Source organism: Pempheris klunzingeri, chromosome 3, assembly GCF_042242105.1.
Source record: "Pempheris klunzingeri isolate RE-2024b chromosome 3, fPemKlu1.hap1, whole genome shotgun sequence".
NCBI lineage: Eukaryota > Metazoa > Chordata > Actinopteri > Acropomatiformes > Pempheridae > Pempheris > Pempheris klunzingeri.
The window spans coordinates 7,622,419-7,640,481 of NC_092014.1; the positions used below are offsets into that span (position 1 = coordinate 7,622,419).

Below are 18,063 nucleotides of genomic sequence, written 5' to 3' on the forward strand. Positions count from 1 at the left end.
CAGCTGCTACCAAACCTTCACTTTCCCTGCTCAAATCCAGTTTTGGCTCACAGTCTGCGAGTACCTAAATGGACACTTAGAGTAAGGATGTAAACCAGCCTCCAGACCCCCCCCCTCCCCTCTCTTCTCATCCCAGCGTAGCTCACAGCCTGGCTGGCCTCCTCTCGCTCTGGTTGACGGGTCTTGCTGCTCCTGTCCTTATTTGGTCTGGAGGCACAGCTCCACTTCGAGGCCCTGGAGGTCCCACAGGCACATTCCAGCCACTATTGATCTGGATGGGACCCATGCCTCTCACCCTTGAGCTTGTTAACAATCCAGTTCAACACGTCATCTCTCTTTTTCTCTGCTTATACCACAAACTGTGTCTCTCTCGTCTGCTGACGAGTTTTTTTTCTCTTCTCTGGAAAAGACTTTTTCTAGGCTACAAAAACCTTGTTTCACGTGCTATTTGTTTATGATCACAATGTTTTATTAGCCAGCCGAGGATATTTCTGTCTTGTTGCCACATGCTCTTCATATCTGCATCATATCCAAACTCATAAAAAACACCAGAGGCTTCACTGGAGCACTTTTGCCAACAAACTGTGTGTAAGGCCTGTTAATTTATGTCAGCACAGACTGAGTATGGCATGTTTCCATCCTGTAAATAAATAAATAAACACGGTTGAGTAAATTAAGAATCACACCACAAAATCCATCATCTGCTGAAAATCTTAAAGTTTTTTAAAAGTGAGCCAGATTCCTGGTTTGTTTCTGCAGTTGCCATGACGATGTAACTCCCTGACAAATAAGGGAAGTTGATGAAGTATTCACACTCCAAAGTTTTTCTCTCCTTGGACAGACACGTCTGCCTGCATTAGGTTTTCCTATTCATCCACTCAATCGCTCTCCTTCTCACTGCCAATAATTCACACCAGCAACTCAAGTATGTGAGCACATACATGCACAGTACAGCATGTGTCTGCTTTACTGATTAAACCTGTACAACAGGCATGTATGTTAAAAGTGGTGGTCAGACCATCGAGACAGCTTTAAATCTGATAGAAGGTGCCCTAGAAGTGCTTCAGAACTACAGTACTTAATGTATTAATCCACAGCTGGAAATAGTCCCTAGCAAATACACTGTTTACTCTTGTTTTAGTCATGTTGCTTAAAAACCACAGTGCTCAGCTGTTTAGAGATTGCTAACACTTTTTAAAAAAAGAGAGAGGGAGCATACATCTGTGACCTGTTTCAGTAGGGAGAAGTAAGCTTGGAGCCAAGTGACGAAGAGGAAAGTCATTAAGTACGGAGTGATGGACAACTGAACTGCTGGTTTTGGTCTTTTCATGCGTTTTGTGGAAAACAGAAGAAAAACTCAGTGGAGGTTTCATTGGGATTTAAGAAAAAATATTATGCATTTACAGTTACATCAAATATTTGCAAAGCCCTTCTGTTAATGTATTGAATAATTGAATTACTGCCACCTACTGTCCATATCTAGAATTGTCAAATGGAGGCCATGAATACATATCACATCACATCTGTGCTTGAAGTAAAAAGGCAGGAAAGGGTTCAAAAGGTCTGCAGCTTACCTTCAAATATAAAAATGACTGAGATTTCACCTTCAGCCATCAGTAAACAAAGCTGTCTTTCCTCTTAAGCTGAAAGGAAAAAATAATTGGAAATGTTTCATCTACCAGCTGGATTTTATTAGCAATACAGCCCCATAAAATCATCCAACAAATGCTAAGATACTGTAGAAATACTTAGGTCCAAGAGTGTGCATTGAATTTGATATTAACATGAATAACATATAAGATTTACATTTTTATTACATGTATAAACATATCAGGAGTCAAATTCATGTCTTCAATCCAAATCTGTTCCTAATGTATCAAAGGCAGACGAGAGGTTTGCTGTATTTTTCAACACTGTTTGTGATCATGTTCTGTGCACACTTCCATACACCTTCCTGATGTTTTCTACACTATATATGCATAAATTAATTTTTTGCATCACAGAAGAGGTTTACATATACATGGCTATTAAATTAGTGAGCTGGAAGTAAGGCAGCAATCACCAACTCTACTCACTCTACCTACAGTAACTTCAGTTTAAATACGTCACTGGCTCTTAAAACAACAAATAACTGGAGGAAAGAAGGCCTACATGCCAGGCTACAATAATAACCGTGAAAAAAGTGGAAATTAGCACCACTGATGAAGAATGTGAAGAAAGAAGGAGAGGAAACCAAATGTGATGGTGGGTGAGAAAAAGCCGACTTTATAAAGCAAGTGGATGTTGGCCATTTTACAGCTCTCATACAAAAGGCTTACAAAAACACCACAGACACACACACACACACACACACACACACACCAAGTGTTCTCACACCAGCTCAAATAGTGGACGACAGGGGTGACGTATGATGTGTGAATGATAAAACAAAATATATCTTAAGGTGCATTAACAACTGTTTTGTCGTCAGTGTCCATCCAATGTGACACAAGTAAAATGAGGAAAAAAAAAAACATAAATCATATTTACTAAGCATGACAACATAACATGGAACTTGCCAATAATTCCAAATAGTGTATAACTACATGACAGAGACTCACTCACTGACAGAGTTAAAGATGCCACCAGAGTCTAGCGAAAAAACTGCAGTTACATGACTGAAGTTTTTGATACAAAGCGATATCATCCTGCATCTTAAATAGTTCAACATAAAACATCATGACATCTGGCGTAATTATAGCCCATGAACTACTGTGGCATTTGTCACTCGGCGTCTATCTGGACAATGATACTTTGCTTGACAATAAAATAACAATCCTTCAAATGTGGGTTTGCTGTTGTTAACCAATGGTAAAAAAAACAAACATGTTCCATCCTTTCTAAAACCGTCTTCTAACACAGTTTGACCAGCACATGTCCTCTAATAAATATAATACCTAAAAAGGTTGGTAACCTTTTTGCATACACTTTTCAAACATGACCAATATTCCCCAAAGCCTCGCAGCCATACTGACCTCTAGTGAGTGAGATCTGAAATAAAAACAAAACACGAAATTGTGTTAAAGTTTTGTTAAAGTGCATCAATCCTAGTGTGAAGATCAAGAACCAACAAGTTGAAAATGTGTTTGTGTTTTCTAATCTTAAATTTTTAATCTAATGCTTCAACAGCACAATGATACTTCCTCACTTCTTCAAATGCAATATTTAAAAATCTTTCCTTAATGATGATTAGCGATAGTGTTTCAGGACAAATGTATCCCCAAATGCTTCAACCAATCAATACCGTGGCTTACACATAACATTAATACATGCAGTCTTTTCCACATGTACCTGTGGGAAGAAACGTCCTTTAACCTGAAGTATCGGCTTCATGCCCGCGATCGCTTCAACATATTTAGTGTAAAACAGACCTGCTGACAGAATGCTGTTTTTACAATAGTCTCTGCGCTGAATGTCTTTGGGGATATTTGTGATTGAACACTGAAATGAAATGTAGCAAGCATTTTTAAAGGTGAGATACTGCAGAAAAATAAAAGAAGGTGATAGTGGTGATCTTACTGCCCTTTATCAGAAAGACAAGCATCACTGCAGTGCCCTGTTTTCTATAATTGAGTGTCTGCAATGTTCCTTCAATATCCTTCCGTCACTGTCAAAAGTTAAAGGTCACTGACTGGAGCACAAAGTTTGGGTTCTCCGTGATAGAAAAATAAGGATAAAAAGATAAGATTAAAAAAAACAACATTATTTTGTAGAAGTCTTCCATTAAAGATGGCTAGTTAGAGCTAAATGTTCTGTCTGTGTGAAGCTGACGAGCCACACATACACGCAAACACATTAATGTGCGACAGGTCTTGAGGGACCAGTGTAGGGAGGCGGTGTCCTGCGGGTGCTTTGCTGAGGGCGATGAACGTGTCGTGGACGGGGTTGGAGCCAGGAGGGAGTCTGGAATCATCATTATAGCTGCTTCACGTAGTTTCCTGGGAAGGTTCCAAACAACTTGCTCCTTCGAGAGGTCCCTTCAAAAACAAAGAGCGACAAAATGAGATTGTAGGTGCTTGAATCTCTGGCTGATGTCCAGACTGCAGCGAGTTGGAATGACATTAGAGACAGTTTCAGCCAAACCTGGAGATCAAACTCAAACTGAAACATCGTCAGAGGGCAAAGTTTTTTCGTAAAAGAATGTGAAGGTTAAGATGGCAAACAGATTCTCAGGACGATCACACTTAGACTGAGCTCAACTGTGCAGGTTCATTTTGACAACAGTCATGCTAGATGTGGTGGGATCACACAGTGCCATCTAGTGGTCTCACTTTGGCACAAACATGTGTTGCTGGTTTTCCAAATACTGACAATTAAAATAATGTTTTAAGAGATACATCAACTAAATCAACGGACAACAACCATGTATTCCCTCCTCTTACCGACAAACCAGCCATCATCACACTTCTCCATCACATCTACAATGTCGCCCTCCCTCAGCTCGAGCTCGTCCTCGTTGCGAGGCATGTAGTTGTACACGGCCTGGTACCTGTGTCAGAAAAACGAACGGTGAGCTGATACCCACGATATGCTGCAGGAAGGGTAATAAATATTTATGTCATTTGTTGATTACTACACATATTTTTATACCTACAACAACAAAGAGCCACAGAGCTACGTTCTTGTCACAGATAACAGAAAATCAGTGGAATAACATTAAATATGACTTACGGGTCTCCTCCACCCTGGAGTGCATCCTGTACTAATCGCTGTGAGAAAGACAGAAACAGAAAGAAAGAGAAAGAAAGTCAAAATGCGGTATTTGTGAGGCTTTCGTTTTGGGATTTAGGAGGATGAACGGAGAGACTTGTTTGTCTTGTCTATACCGCTTATCCTTAAGGGTCATGTGGGGGCTGGGCCTCTCACCCAAAGACAGCTGGGGCACCCCGTCCAGGTGCACCCTGGGCAGTCAATCACAGGGCCAACACATAGAGACAGACAACCATTCAGGCTCACACTCACGGGCAATTTAGAGTCACTAATAAACCTGCATGTCTTTGGACTGTGGGAGTACCCAGAGAAAATCCACGCAAGCACAGAGAAGAACATGCAAACTCCACACAGAAAGGTTCGAGGCTTGAACCGTAAACCTACAGGCCAGCAGATTTGAACCTGGAACCTTCTTGCTGTGAGGCAACAGTGCTAACCACCGTGCTAATGTTGTTGTATATGAAGGAAAAAAAAAAAAAAATTATACCCAGTGGTGTGAACAGTTCATTTGAAAAACATGAACAGACAAACCAAATACTCAGGCCTAGAAGTCAACAGAAGTAATTAAATTTCTCCTCTCCTCTCTCCACTGTATAAGTTTAGTATACATGTTAAGTGTTATTTCTAAACATTTCCTTCCTGTACAAAGACAATACAGTCAGAGCACGGTTGAATGGAGACATGCCCTCCTACCCTTCGACCTCTAATGGGGGACAGATAGGACCTCCGGGACAAGATGGGGCTACGGGGAGGTTTACCACCAACAACTGGATCCTGCTTGACAGGCAGAAAGACCAGAGGCAACACACCGATAATCTACAACAGTAACCAAATCAGCAGCCTTCACTACAAGCTGAACACACAGGCACAAAGACTAAAGACATGCTGTAAGACATCATCCATTACATGCCGATTCCAACTTAAATCCTCCTAAACACACCAGAGTACGACCAACACAAGCAACACACGCTAGTTCAAGAATGTCTCCGCTGTGTACAGCACGCTTACGTTACTGTGCAATGTTTCAGAGTAAATTACGTCATAGTCTCAGCTACAGCTGCAACAAATGATTATTTTTCATGTCTGTTAACCAGCTGACACATTTTGATTAATCGTTTAGTCTATAAAAAGACAAAAAACAATGAAAAATGTCCATCAGAGTTTCCCAGCAACAGTGCCACAGGTGACGTCTTTAAATAGTATTTTTGTCCAACCATAAATATAAATATATATATAAAAAGGAAGAAAACATTAAGTTGTTTCCACATAAAAACCATAAACGATTAATCAGATCAGGAAAACGTTGCCCATTCACTTTGTCAATATATTAGTTGACATATCACTTCAGCCATGGTCTCAGATCCACTAATGCCAACAGCACAAAGGTTAGAGAAGAGTAATATCAGGGTACCATCATCTCCACATTCCAGCTTTACCTTCACCTTGGGAGACCTACGTCCTGGATGGGGTGCAGTGGGGGGAATAGGGGGAGAGCGTGGAGTGGAAAGGGGAGGAGAGGCAGGTTTAGGGGGAGACAGGACGGGAGGAGGGATAGGAGACTCTGAGTCGGGGCAGGATGTGACGCGATGAGAGAGACAGGGAGAGCTTGGAGGGTGAGATACAGAGCGCTGTGAGGGAACGCTTGTGGAGGGCTGAGAGGAGTGGAGAGGAGGTGGTGAGACAGGTGGAGAGGGAGAGACCAGAGGCAGCTGTGATGTCATTAGGACAGGAAGGGATGGTCGAGGTGAGGCAGGGGGAGAGGGAGGGATTGTGCTACGGTCCTGCTGTTGTGACTGGGAGAAAGAAGACGAAGACGGAGTGAAAGAGGAAGAAGACAAAGTAGAAGAAGAGGTAGAAGAAGGGGGAGGTAAGGAGGTCAGGGGTGGTGGTGGTATGGAGGGTGAGGAGAGCCCAGGGTGAGGAGGCCGTGTCGGAGTGGGAGGAGAGACATCAGCCTAAGGAGGTAATAACACACACATCAATTCTGAAGCCGAATCACTGGAGCTAAATGTTGTATTTTACGGAGCCCCAGAAGGGACGTAGAGGAAAATATTTTAGATTGCTGTTTTTAAAAAAGGACCTACTTTTGATTTGACTACTTTCTCATTCTAAGAAAACTTAAGCTTCATCTATTGAAATATACTGCTTGTGTCCATGTCTTTAAAGTCAAAACAACAAAAAACAAGTTAAATGAATTCCCAATTTTCTGGGAACATAGAGAAAATTACTGTCTATGTCTGAGGGAGTGTCAGTCTATAAATCTCTAGTTATAAATGCTCCTAATTGCAGTATTTTTATAATTCTTTTGCCCTCAATCTAGTGCGTATGATGACTGCATGCCAAATTACAGTACTTAACTGTCCTTTATTGACAGTCCCTTCACACTCGTCTTTCACTATGGAGTGTCACTGAGCACAAAATCTATTCTCTGCTGTGGATGAAGGTAAAACAATCTGTCACCATGGACATTGTCAGACTTCTTGATCATTCAGCTGTGAAGTTATAAAACATATTGCTTCCCTTTAAATACATTCAGATTTCCCAAATGGCCACAAATGTGACACAAGTTTGTTGAGCTTTTCTGTCAAGTAGATCTATTTTTAAATGATCTATTTCTGACCAATATTGAAATTATTTCCCTCCAGCTCCCTTCTAGGGCCCTGTAGTGTTTCCAAACTCAACAGATGCAGCTCACACCATGTTCTACCTGTGGACTGAGTCTCTCTGTAAAACATTTAATCTCCTCCTCTTTGTCAGCTCTAGTTTCATCCTCTTCCTCTATGAACAACTCAGTAAATCCCCTTCCTTTCACCGATGGTGGTCTCTGAGTCTCGACAGGTTGTTCAGTTTTCGACTGTCCTCCCAAAGCGATGGAGAGTGGCTCCATCGTCACAGGCCTGTGAAACTGCGCCTCTAACCGAACGCTGCCTGCTGAGTCGCTGGCTGGAGTAACTGCTTGGGGTTTCACTGCTGGCTGGTATGACTCCTCGGCTTTTAGCTTAAACCTGCTCTGGGATTCATTGGTTAACGTAGCTGGTGGGGAATCCATTGAAGACAATCTTGTAAAGTCACCGTCGTCTGTACTGGTATAATCATCCAAAATCATGGACAACAGCTCGTCATAAGGGTCTTTCACTTGCAGCTTCACATCAGGGATTTTGCTGCTTTTGATAACTTGCGCATTTGATTTGTACTGCTGAGGAACTTGTGTGGGTGACTTTATTGGCTCTGGCACTGTGCAAACTTTTGGCTTAGAAAAGTGTAATGTTTGGCCTATTCCTTTGCCACTGTTGTATTGAAGTGAAGAGTCTGGCAGTGGAGAAGTAAATGAAGAATGAGGAAGGGGAGGAGGAGGGGGAGGAGGAGGAGGGGGGAGAGGAGGTGGGGAGAAAGGAGGAGCAGCTGGGGTGTGACCTAAACCGACACTCCCCTCTTTAAAAGGAGGAGTCCTGGAAAACATCTGTGGCAGCGGGGCGGAGCCTCTTTGTGACAGCACAGGTGAGGGTGCTTTAGGCTCCTGAGCCTTTAGGAAAGGTGTAAGGTCAGTGGGGAGAGGGGGCGGTGTGGGTGGTACAGGGGTGGTCGAGAGGGAACAAGCAGGAGTGGATACTGATGGGTCCATTGTGAGGGACAGCCACTCGTTGGTGATTGCTTGCACGTCAAGCCTCCTCAACGATGGGTGAGGGGAAGGGAGGTCACGAGGAGTGGAGCATGGAGGTAGGTGGTAGAAAGGCTCCATGAAGGTAAAGTGAAAGAGAAGGAACAGGGCAATTTATAAAACTGGAACAGAGAGCACAGAGTATGTTTTGTATGTGTTTTGTCATTTGAGGGCTAAACCCAGCTTAAAAGCTGCATGTACTCACTTACACAGATGATGTATTTACCTTTTTATTTGACTGTGTGAACAGTCAAATAAAAAACAACAATTTCATTAATCAACAAATTCACTAAACTGAAGACATCTTCCTTTTTGGGGATGTAACATGTTTGGCATTTGCTATGTTGCTTAATATCCAAAACTTTTGTTCACAAATACAAATAAATACATACTCCCAAATTAGATATCAATCAGTTCATTCATTTAAAAGGCAGCTCAAAGTGCTTTATTGGTTTAAATTGAAAACAAACTACTGGTTACAGATGTGTAACTCTATTGTCTTGGTCTATTATGTTCTATTGTCTCAGTTTTGTAGTGATTCCCTTACCTTGACGGGTGTAGAGCTCGGTGTCCTGTTGCCAAGGTAACCATGTGGGTCTATGTGGCGGGCAGAGCTCTTGGACGGGGAGCGCTTGATGAGGTCAACGTATGACACTGGAAAGATGCCCTGTTTGGTTGTGTCTGGGATCTTCCCCTCATACCAGTTCTGGTCCACCTGCCTTATCACAATCACCCTCTCACCCTAAACGCACACAACACACCCAGAACGTACACATGACTTTTAACCACAATACAGCACTGTTGTAATGAACAGACCTGCAAATTACTACCTATTAAAGCCACCATGTATTATGTAATTAGAGTATTAAAATTTTGAAATTAGTCAGAGTCTTAAATCACAAACAGATCATTACAGCCTGGTGAGAAGCTGGTAACTGATAATGTTCATGTTTCACTTCATCTGGATAAATACTTGTTTCTGTATAATTTAAGATAAACTTTTGAGTTTATAAAATCACTTCAAAAATCAATTGAAAAACTCAAAACAATACTTCAGGAAAATTCAAGTTTACACCCGTAATTATAAACCTGCTACATTGTTGCAGCTTTACAGACAGTTAAGTTACCTTTCTGAGAGACAGCTCCACGTTGGTGTCAGCGTTGAAGTTGTAACGAGCTACTGCCTCTCCGATCTCTCTGACGTGTGCTGGCGGAGGAGGACGAATCGGCTGCTGCTTCTCTGAGGATGGCATCTTCTGTTTTCATGTGTTGAAGAGGGAGGGAAATCAGAGAGGCAAACTACATATAAGACAGTTCCGCACATCTACAGCACTCGCATACAGCTTATCAGATGCACACTTACTTCTACATATGACATGGGAAATATCCCAATTCGCCCGCGGTGATCTCCTTCATACCAATTGGTGTCTATCTGCCGGATGATGTTCACTGTATCACCCTTCTTAAATGTCAGCTCCCTGCAACACATTCATGTCATCAAAGTGCCGATACACAGGTGTGAAGTCATCAATTGACCACTTCAACCAGCACTGCTCATTTCACGATGTAAACAGCATCAGCTACAGAACTTCAGCCACTGAAGCAGGGTGAAATAAGATCAAGTACAACAGAAATCAGAGTTATTCATGCATAGATTTAAAGACTTTATAAAATAAATCAGATAAGCCATCCAAGTGTGGTGGTAAGATGCAACAATGAAGATGTTTCAGAAAGCAAAAGAAATTTTACGTAAGAAATGCTTAATCAGAAATCATAACACTGAATGCAGTGAGTCCAGATATGCTGATATGCGGTTAGACATTCATGCTTTAAAGCTTGGCTTCCCTGTGCGTGCTCTGTGCATTTACTGTACTCACTTAGCGGTTTGTGCCTTAAAATCATAAATGGCTCTTGCAGGCTGTTTCTGATGGAGGAGAGAGAACAGAATAAGTTGTGTCATCTGCTTATGGGAGACCTAGGAGATGAGAGTGAGAGAAAGAAAGCCGGCGAGCATTACCAGGCAAAAAATAAAATACAGCTTTATAATTTTGTGAGAAAATGTAACTGGTATTGTGACGCTTAAGACAAAGAAATATGATAGATTTGTATGGTGCCAACCAATCCTCACACATAATTTAGGTGGACTTTAGGCGTAAGCTGAAAACTTAATTAAAAAATAAAATGGTGAACTACTTAGTGCAACTAAAACTAAACTAAAAGTGCACGTCCCTGTTGAGAACACTAGCAGCTTCAATGTTGTACCTCTCTGTCAGGAGTAGGTCTTCTACTCTGGGGTGTGTGGCGTCCATCCATGGTGGAATAACACCTGGAGACATCCTGGTCTGTGGTTAGCAGAGACACATGAAAAAGGTTAACATAGGAGCTACCTGTAGTTGCCATTGGGACTACAATGATGTCACATGCATGCTTACAAAATGTGCTTTGGGAAAGTATTGAATGGTACACTGATGACGCCATTCCAACAGGTAAAGGAGGGAATGAAAGCTCGGAGTCAAACATAGGTCTGTTTTATTTCCATTTCATAGGAAAAACAAGGGGATTGTAATTCCCACAACATGACACATGCAATCCTACAAAACAGCTGAAACACAAAATGAAACAAGGGGAATGCAACCCAAAAAGTATGATTCACATGAACAAGAGAGAGATTGTGGGATAATAAGATGACTCCATAATCAATCTGCAAAACAGACAAATAATAAAACCAAAACAATAACCAAATTAAAGACAAACAGAGGAACATTCACATTTATCTAATCCAACCTGGGTAATATACTGCAAATTCTCAAATATGTATTTACCTCAGTTACAAAGAAATCCATGCCTTCAATTGAGACAATCTCTTGCAACAATTAAGTCGTGTTTTACTTGTAAGTCTGATTTTCTAATTGTCCCTACTTTGCCATTATGTTGTTCAGCATTGAGGTAATGTCAAACTCTGCAATGTTTCAAATTAAAAGCCTTCAAGTAGCTCAAACGGCCGTCTTCCCATTTTACTGGCAGATCTTTAATGTGCGACATCAGCAAGTTCAGTTTCACTGACATGAGTTTAACACAGAACAATGGCTGTTGTTTTGACACCAGGTTTTACTTGAGAATTTACAGTAAACAGGTCTCCCTGAATGTCACATAAATATATTAACAAGCACAGTAATTGATGTATCGGCTGACCAATGAGGGAAATGGGGGAATGAGCCCAGGCAACACTGACAGAGACAATGAGGTGTATGTGGATGTATATTTGGAATATGTGTGCACATGCGTGTATGTTTATGTTGAAAAACAATATGTGCAGGTGTGACTGACTACATGACACAGTGCACATGAGTATATTTGAGGTGTGATACGTGTATTTTCTCCACCTGAACAACAGAGACCATTTCCATTGCCCTGCTCCTCTCCATATTCATTATTGTTTGAGGTGTCTGAATGGCGTCCATAACAGGCACTGATTGGTGACTGTAGCCGTGGTGACTGTAACTGTGGTGTGGAGGGATCCCCTCTATACGAGGCATACCCAGTGGGGCTCCCATCTGGGTACAAAGATGCAGAAGAGTGACCCCCGTGCCAACACCCCCTCCTCCCCCGCAATGAGGAACTTCGTTCAGGCACATTTGGGAGCAGTTCGGCCAGTATTCTCCTCAGGATGCTATCATCAGGTGCCCTTGTTCCTCTGTGGCCTCTCTCTGTTTGAATGTGCTCATAAATGTCTCTCAAGGCTGCATCTAGTGCTTCATAAATGGCCTGTTTGGACTTGGGTCTGCTACCTCGATCTCCGCCACCACTGCTTCTTCTAGAGGTAGGTGGTGAGCCCTTTTTCCTGCGGAAAGGCACTGGGCTGACCAGGAAGGCCAGCTTGGACATCGCTTGCTGGGACTGTGAGCTCTGGATTTGGGGATGGCTGCTGCGGCTCTTCTGTGAAGGTCTCTGGTGCTCCTGCCGTGCTCGTTCTCTCTCGTGGCGAAGCATGGTTGTGAAGCGGGTATAAGAGGCTGGGCAGCGGCCTTTGCAGGTGCTGATGAGGTGGCGGTGCTGGTAGCCCTGGCTCTGGCCTAGACTTTGGTGACCAGGGTGGTGGTGGTGGTGATGGTGGTGGTGATGACGGAGGTGGTGATGGTGGTGGAGGGTGGAAGAACCATACAAGCTCTCAGAGGAGGTTAGGGAGCAATGGTCAAAGTCACTCTCACTGCAAAATGAGGAGCCCTCCACCTGGATGAAGTCACTGAGGTCTGATGCAACAGCATCTTGTTCACTGTCAGAGTATTCTGGGTTGGCTTGTGGGCCTTGGGGAACAGGAGGAGCAGGAAAGGGCCGTCCACGGCTGGGCTCCGGCCCAACCCGAGGCTGGCCCTCAGGTGGGCTACGAGGTCGATGCAAGTGAGCCATGGTGTGAGGTACTGTTCCACTGTTACCATTGTTGTCTTCCTCTAGCAAAGATTCTATGGAAAAACGGCGTTTTGGAAAACTAGGTGTGCCACCACCGCCACTGCTGGCTCGAGACGATGAGCCACCCGGCGTGGTAGTGCCAGAAGGCACCTCACTGTCACCCAAGTTGGGCATGGATTTGGACTTCTTAATAAGGCGCTCGTATTCAGATATGCGGTTTGGCACCATATCGCGTGGCACCTCCATGCCCCAAGAGGGTGTCCAAGGAGAGAGGCGGTGTCGATGCAGGTGAGGTTGGCGCTCTAGCTCCAGGATGCGAGCCCGGACCGAGCGGATGACTTCAGATGGGATGAGCTGAGCTCGGTCAATCTGGTGCATCTTACGATAGAGCTGGAGAAAGCCTGGTGAATCATGTGCCCGTCGCCGGTGGAGACGTGGCAGTGAGCGAGTGGAGGTGGATCCAGTCGAACCTGAGGGATTCCCATCACAAAGCAGTGATCCAGCACTTTCTGAGCGGGTGGCATTGCGTCCACCTGGGCCAGAACGCCCATCATTGAGTAGGTCATCACAGCTGCGCGACTTGAGCTTGCCAGGGGAGGGCGGTGCTTCCTCCGCACTGCTCCATGTCTCAGGTTCCTGGCGTTTTGTCTGCCAACTGTTCTTACAGCAGACAGACTGCTTGGAGGAGGAGCTGCCTTCCTGGCTGGCATCCTCTTGGCAATGGGCAGGGTCAGACGGGACAGGGGGCAGATAGGGGTGCTGATAAGGACCTGGGGAGGTCAAACTGTTTGAATACATGTTGCATGCGTCCCCACCTTTCAGATGTCCAATATAGAGCAGCGTGGTGAAAGAGAAGAAGGAGGAAAGCAAGTTAAGCAGTAATACCCAGCAAAAAGGCGGAAGAGCTGGGGAGAGGAAAAAGAATAATTATTGAAAAGAGGGTGGAAAAAAAGATGATTCGATGTTTTTTCTTCACACTCCCATCCATACCAACCAAGAAAACATCTTGATGATCACACCAGACAGATTAGGTAAGTATAGCATAGACATATGACATCATATGTGTGTGTACCTTTGGCTCTGGAGGGTGAGGATGGTGAGGAACGAATGACAGGTTTCTTTAGGCTGCTGCTGGGTCTGTAGGCATCCACTGGTTTTGGGGAAGTTGCAGCCCTGCTCTGAGACTGAGCACTCACTTGGGAACTTGAAGGCTCAGACTTCCTTCTCTTCCTGTAGTCGCTGGCGGCACTGCAACACAGTCAGACATCAATGACAACTGCTTTCAGAAAACTATACACTGGTGAATGTAGTTTACAGAAGGCAAATTGAATTTCAGGCACTATAAATGTCCTGTGAGTAGACTCTATTTACTATACATCCTGTATCATCGTACTTACAGACTCAGTCTAGACCAAAATAGAATAAATGATGAGAAAGTAAACAGTGCTCCACAACCCTAATCACATATGAACTACAGGAAAACACTACAAATCATTTGAATGCTTCTGAATGCTAATCTACTTAAGTTAATTGGAAACAAATGAACTTTACATATATTGCTACTATTGGGAAAAACTTAGATTGAGTATTTTCATGGTCATTTGTAGACTGAAAGAATGATACATCCTTGGTATTATTAATGCATTTTTAACTACATCCATCCAAGCTTGTTCTTCTAAACATTAAGCTATTAAGATGAGACAACGCAGTCGCCATAGCAATTCTTATTCAAAATGTCTTAAAAAACCAATGGGATTTATATTCAGAACAAACACACTCAATGTCACTTCTATGAATTCCATGGCCTATTCATCACATCCCATTTCTGCCCTCTCTTTTCACTAAGGAAAATGCGAGTGAATAAGCAGGCCACTGGTGAAAGGGAGTAGGACAAGGGAAGGAAGGGGGTGGGGGTTGAGGGAAGGATAGGAGGTGAAGGGCAGAATCAATAGGTTCGCTGGGTTAATTTATTCTGGCTCAGTCCTGCCTTCAGTGACAAAAGCAAATAAAGACTAACACTAATCCTTGCAAATCAAGAGGCGAGACGAGAAAGAGCAGTTTTGATTCCGTGCTGAATCACAACAAGGACCATGGGGGAGAGGGAAGGGGTGATGCAGAGGAAAATAAAAGAAACAGAGGTTACCTTGCAGGTCTCTCTGGAGCCTTGTCAGCAGGAGCGAAGTGCAGGGATGTCTGAAATAGGGCAGACAACAAAAGGGAAAAGTGAGCTCCGCAAGAACAAAGACTCGAGGCAGAGCAGCTCACAATGCACAGCCTGCATGCGCTTGTAGCTGTGCCACACTGAAAACGCTCCCCCAGCTTAAGGTGTGATGGATGCTGGTTCCACATGGCACACCTGACTGAGACGAGGCCTACCGGTGTAAACGGAGAAGATAAATGTCTGCTCTCTCTTGGGCAGCTCTGGAGGATGATGGCAAAGGTGATATAGCAAAGGATGTTATGAGCTGAGCTCAGGGGCAAATGTTACCCTGCAAAACCTGGCATGGATCAGTTGGAATGGATCTAAGTGGTAAAGACTTATCCATATGCTTAAACAGTAGAAGTCTCTCTGAGCAAAGGCTAACCATCAAATGCATCACACAATAATTTTGGAAGCATAAAAAAATGTCTAATTATATTTTGAGCTCAAATTCAAAATCTATTTCTTCATAATAATGTTCAGAGGAGAAAGATGTTAGCAGACAGTGAAATAAATCTTTATGTATATGATACAACATGTAGCTTTTCATAGGATGCCAAGCAAATAGATGATAGATAGATGTTCAATAGTCCTCACAGAAAACACTTTCATCTTGCGGTAGATGGCTGACATGTCGATTTGAAATCACACTGAACTGGTGCTACACTACATTACAATCAAGTCAAGCAATCATGTCTTACATTTGTCTTAAAATATAGATTTCACTTCCTATGATTGGTTAGAAATAGTGAGATTAAAAACACTACTGGAGCACTCATGAATGTGAGATTACCTCAATGCGCTGGCGAGCGGAGATGTCTGGATTATAATCCAGCCGTTTTTTAGGAGGCTTGAGCCCCAAGCAGCAGCAGTGAGCAGGAGGAGGAGGAGGAGGAATAGGAAGAAGGTGAAAATGAGGTGAAGGAGGAGAAGCAGTGGTGACATCATGGGGAGAAACCAAAAGACAAGAAACATGTGGAGAGAGTGACACCCGTTAGAGAATCTGAGTCACCGGAGATGGACTAGTTGACAAACACTGCACATGTGCTTTGCATGTACAATACACATATGTGCACACACTCAACACACTTTTACTGACACACCTGCGGTTTATACACATTCATTCATATGGTCATTCTAATGCAACCTATTGATGACATATTTCTTTGCTAATTTCAATATAGCAACATTTAAACTACAGTATGCTAAAATAAATTAGGCTACTACATCTACCTTGATAGCACACTCACACACACACATACACAAAAATGTGCCCATGTACCACACACACATGCAGAATGTGAGAGCAAGCTGTAAAGCAGAAAGCCAAGTGAAGCACAAGCTGCGGTGTTGTATTTATTTGAGAGTGCAATCAATTACACTCTCAAATGTGTGATTTAGTGCTGGATTACTGGTGCAAATAAAATATTGTTCACTCAGGCGGTCAAAACGTCTTGTGACTTGTCACCTCAATAAACACTCCAACACTGAACATACTGTGACATTCTGTTCCAGCTGGACCAGTCAGTGCATGTAGGAAAACCATCTACACTCTAGGGGCTTATTCAATGTGAAGCATTCAAAATATTGCAGGTAAAAATCTCAACACACAGCCCAACATGACACTGGGAGGTCATGCCAGCTCCAGATGTGACATTTTCACCTGAACATTTCGAATAAGCCCAACAAATCATCACCTGATGTCATGTTGGCATGGACAGAGGCATGTCCTCATGACACTCTGTAAATCAGTCAGGTTGCGGTAATTTGATCCCAGATCTGTGGCTAGAGGCAATCCCTCCCCTGAGCCACTAGGATGTTATTACCACCTACATCCAGCAGAGGACGCTAAAGTATTATGCTTGAAGATATGCAGGGTATCCCTCTATCAAAAGTGAGGATAAACAAAACTACTGGAGAAAATGAATGAATAATCAAACAATAAACAGGCTGCTGTTTAAAAAGGCTGATCAATTGGTACACATGTTAGCATGTGCAAAAGATGTTGCAGAAACTGCTCAGACTCTGATTGTTATGTAGAAAAAGATAATATAAATAATTAGGAAACTCATCTATTCCATGTTTATCAATGTTGTGGTTGATTTACTGAGCAGTGTGTTCTGTGCAGTTCTACCAGCCTAAAGGTCAGGGCAGCTAATGTATCTGAAGCACACTGCCTTTTAAACTCTTTTCCTGCTTATCCTTGAGCAAGATGCAATAATGAACTGGAATACAAATTTCAGTTACAAAAATGTTTGTGTGAACATTTCAGTGCCTGCTAGCCACCAGACCAAAAACCCCAGCAACGCAGAGACTTAACACAGCCTGTCACAAGGGTGGGGGGAGAGGGGGGGTCACAGCACCCAACAAGTACCACATGCCCAAACAACTAGCCCCACCCAGTCTATTGGTGAGGACATTTAAAAAAAATCATGGGTGGGGTGGAGAAAGTGGGTGTATGCCTATGGCAGGGTTGTGGTTGAGGGAATAGCTATGGCCCTGACTTACCGGCCGCCCAAACTCCAGCTCGGAAAAGAACTTATACCAAGGCTCGTTCTCTAAATCTATGTCATCATAGGTCTGGGAAAGCATGACAGTGACAGAGAGAGGAGGCAGAGGAAAGACAGAAGAGAGAGGAAGTGTGGAAAGAAGTCACACACAAAGAGAGACATGGACCTCATGGTTAGGAATGGCCAAAGGCTGCACAGGGAGATGGGCACAGGATGAACCAGGATGATTTAGATTGGCTCATGGCAACGAAAGTGATGCAGGAGACCCACTACTACTGACAAAGTGTTTGCTTCACTAAATTAACCGATTTGACAGTAATTCTGAACCGTTAAGGATTCGTACAATAGTGCCGTATTATCAGACAGTAATTTAACTTGCATACGTTAATTAATAGACCAAAATCCACAGTCTAACTTGTCAGCAGTGGGGACCGAAGAGGCAGATTTGACATTCATTAATTTCATGAGCATTAAAATAAACAGGGCTGTGAATCCCATGACAGAATCACATTACCGCTGCCTTATGCTAAGCCCGTGTA

The 18,063-nt window shown here is 43.2% G+C and overlaps 1 protein-coding gene across 1 annotated transcript in view; it reads right to left on the minus strand.

Moving 5' to 3' along the window:
- Window positions 1-1,709: 1,709 nt before the first annotated feature.
- Window positions 1,710-18,063, minus strand: part of sorbs2a (sorbin and SH3 domain containing 2a) — a 48,695-nt gene continuing 32,341 nt past the window's right edge. Inside the window, 13 exon segments of the mRNA XM_070856429.1 lie at window positions 1,710-4,016; window positions 4,422-4,528; window positions 4,711-4,748; window positions 8,955-9,149; window positions 9,520-9,663; window positions 9,771-9,885; window positions 10,285-10,382; window positions 10,670-10,749; window positions 11,791-13,629; window positions 13,887-14,062; window positions 14,958-15,007; window positions 15,808-15,864; window positions 17,523-17,594. Coding sequence (XP_070712530.1) covers window positions 3,955-4,016; window positions 4,422-4,528; window positions 4,711-4,748; window positions 8,955-9,149; window positions 9,520-9,663; window positions 9,771-9,885; window positions 10,285-10,382; window positions 10,670-10,749; window positions 11,791-13,629; window positions 13,887-14,062; window positions 14,958-15,007; window positions 15,808-15,864; window positions 17,523-17,594 — 3,033 coding nt within the window. The 3' untranslated portion in view covers window positions 1,710-3,954.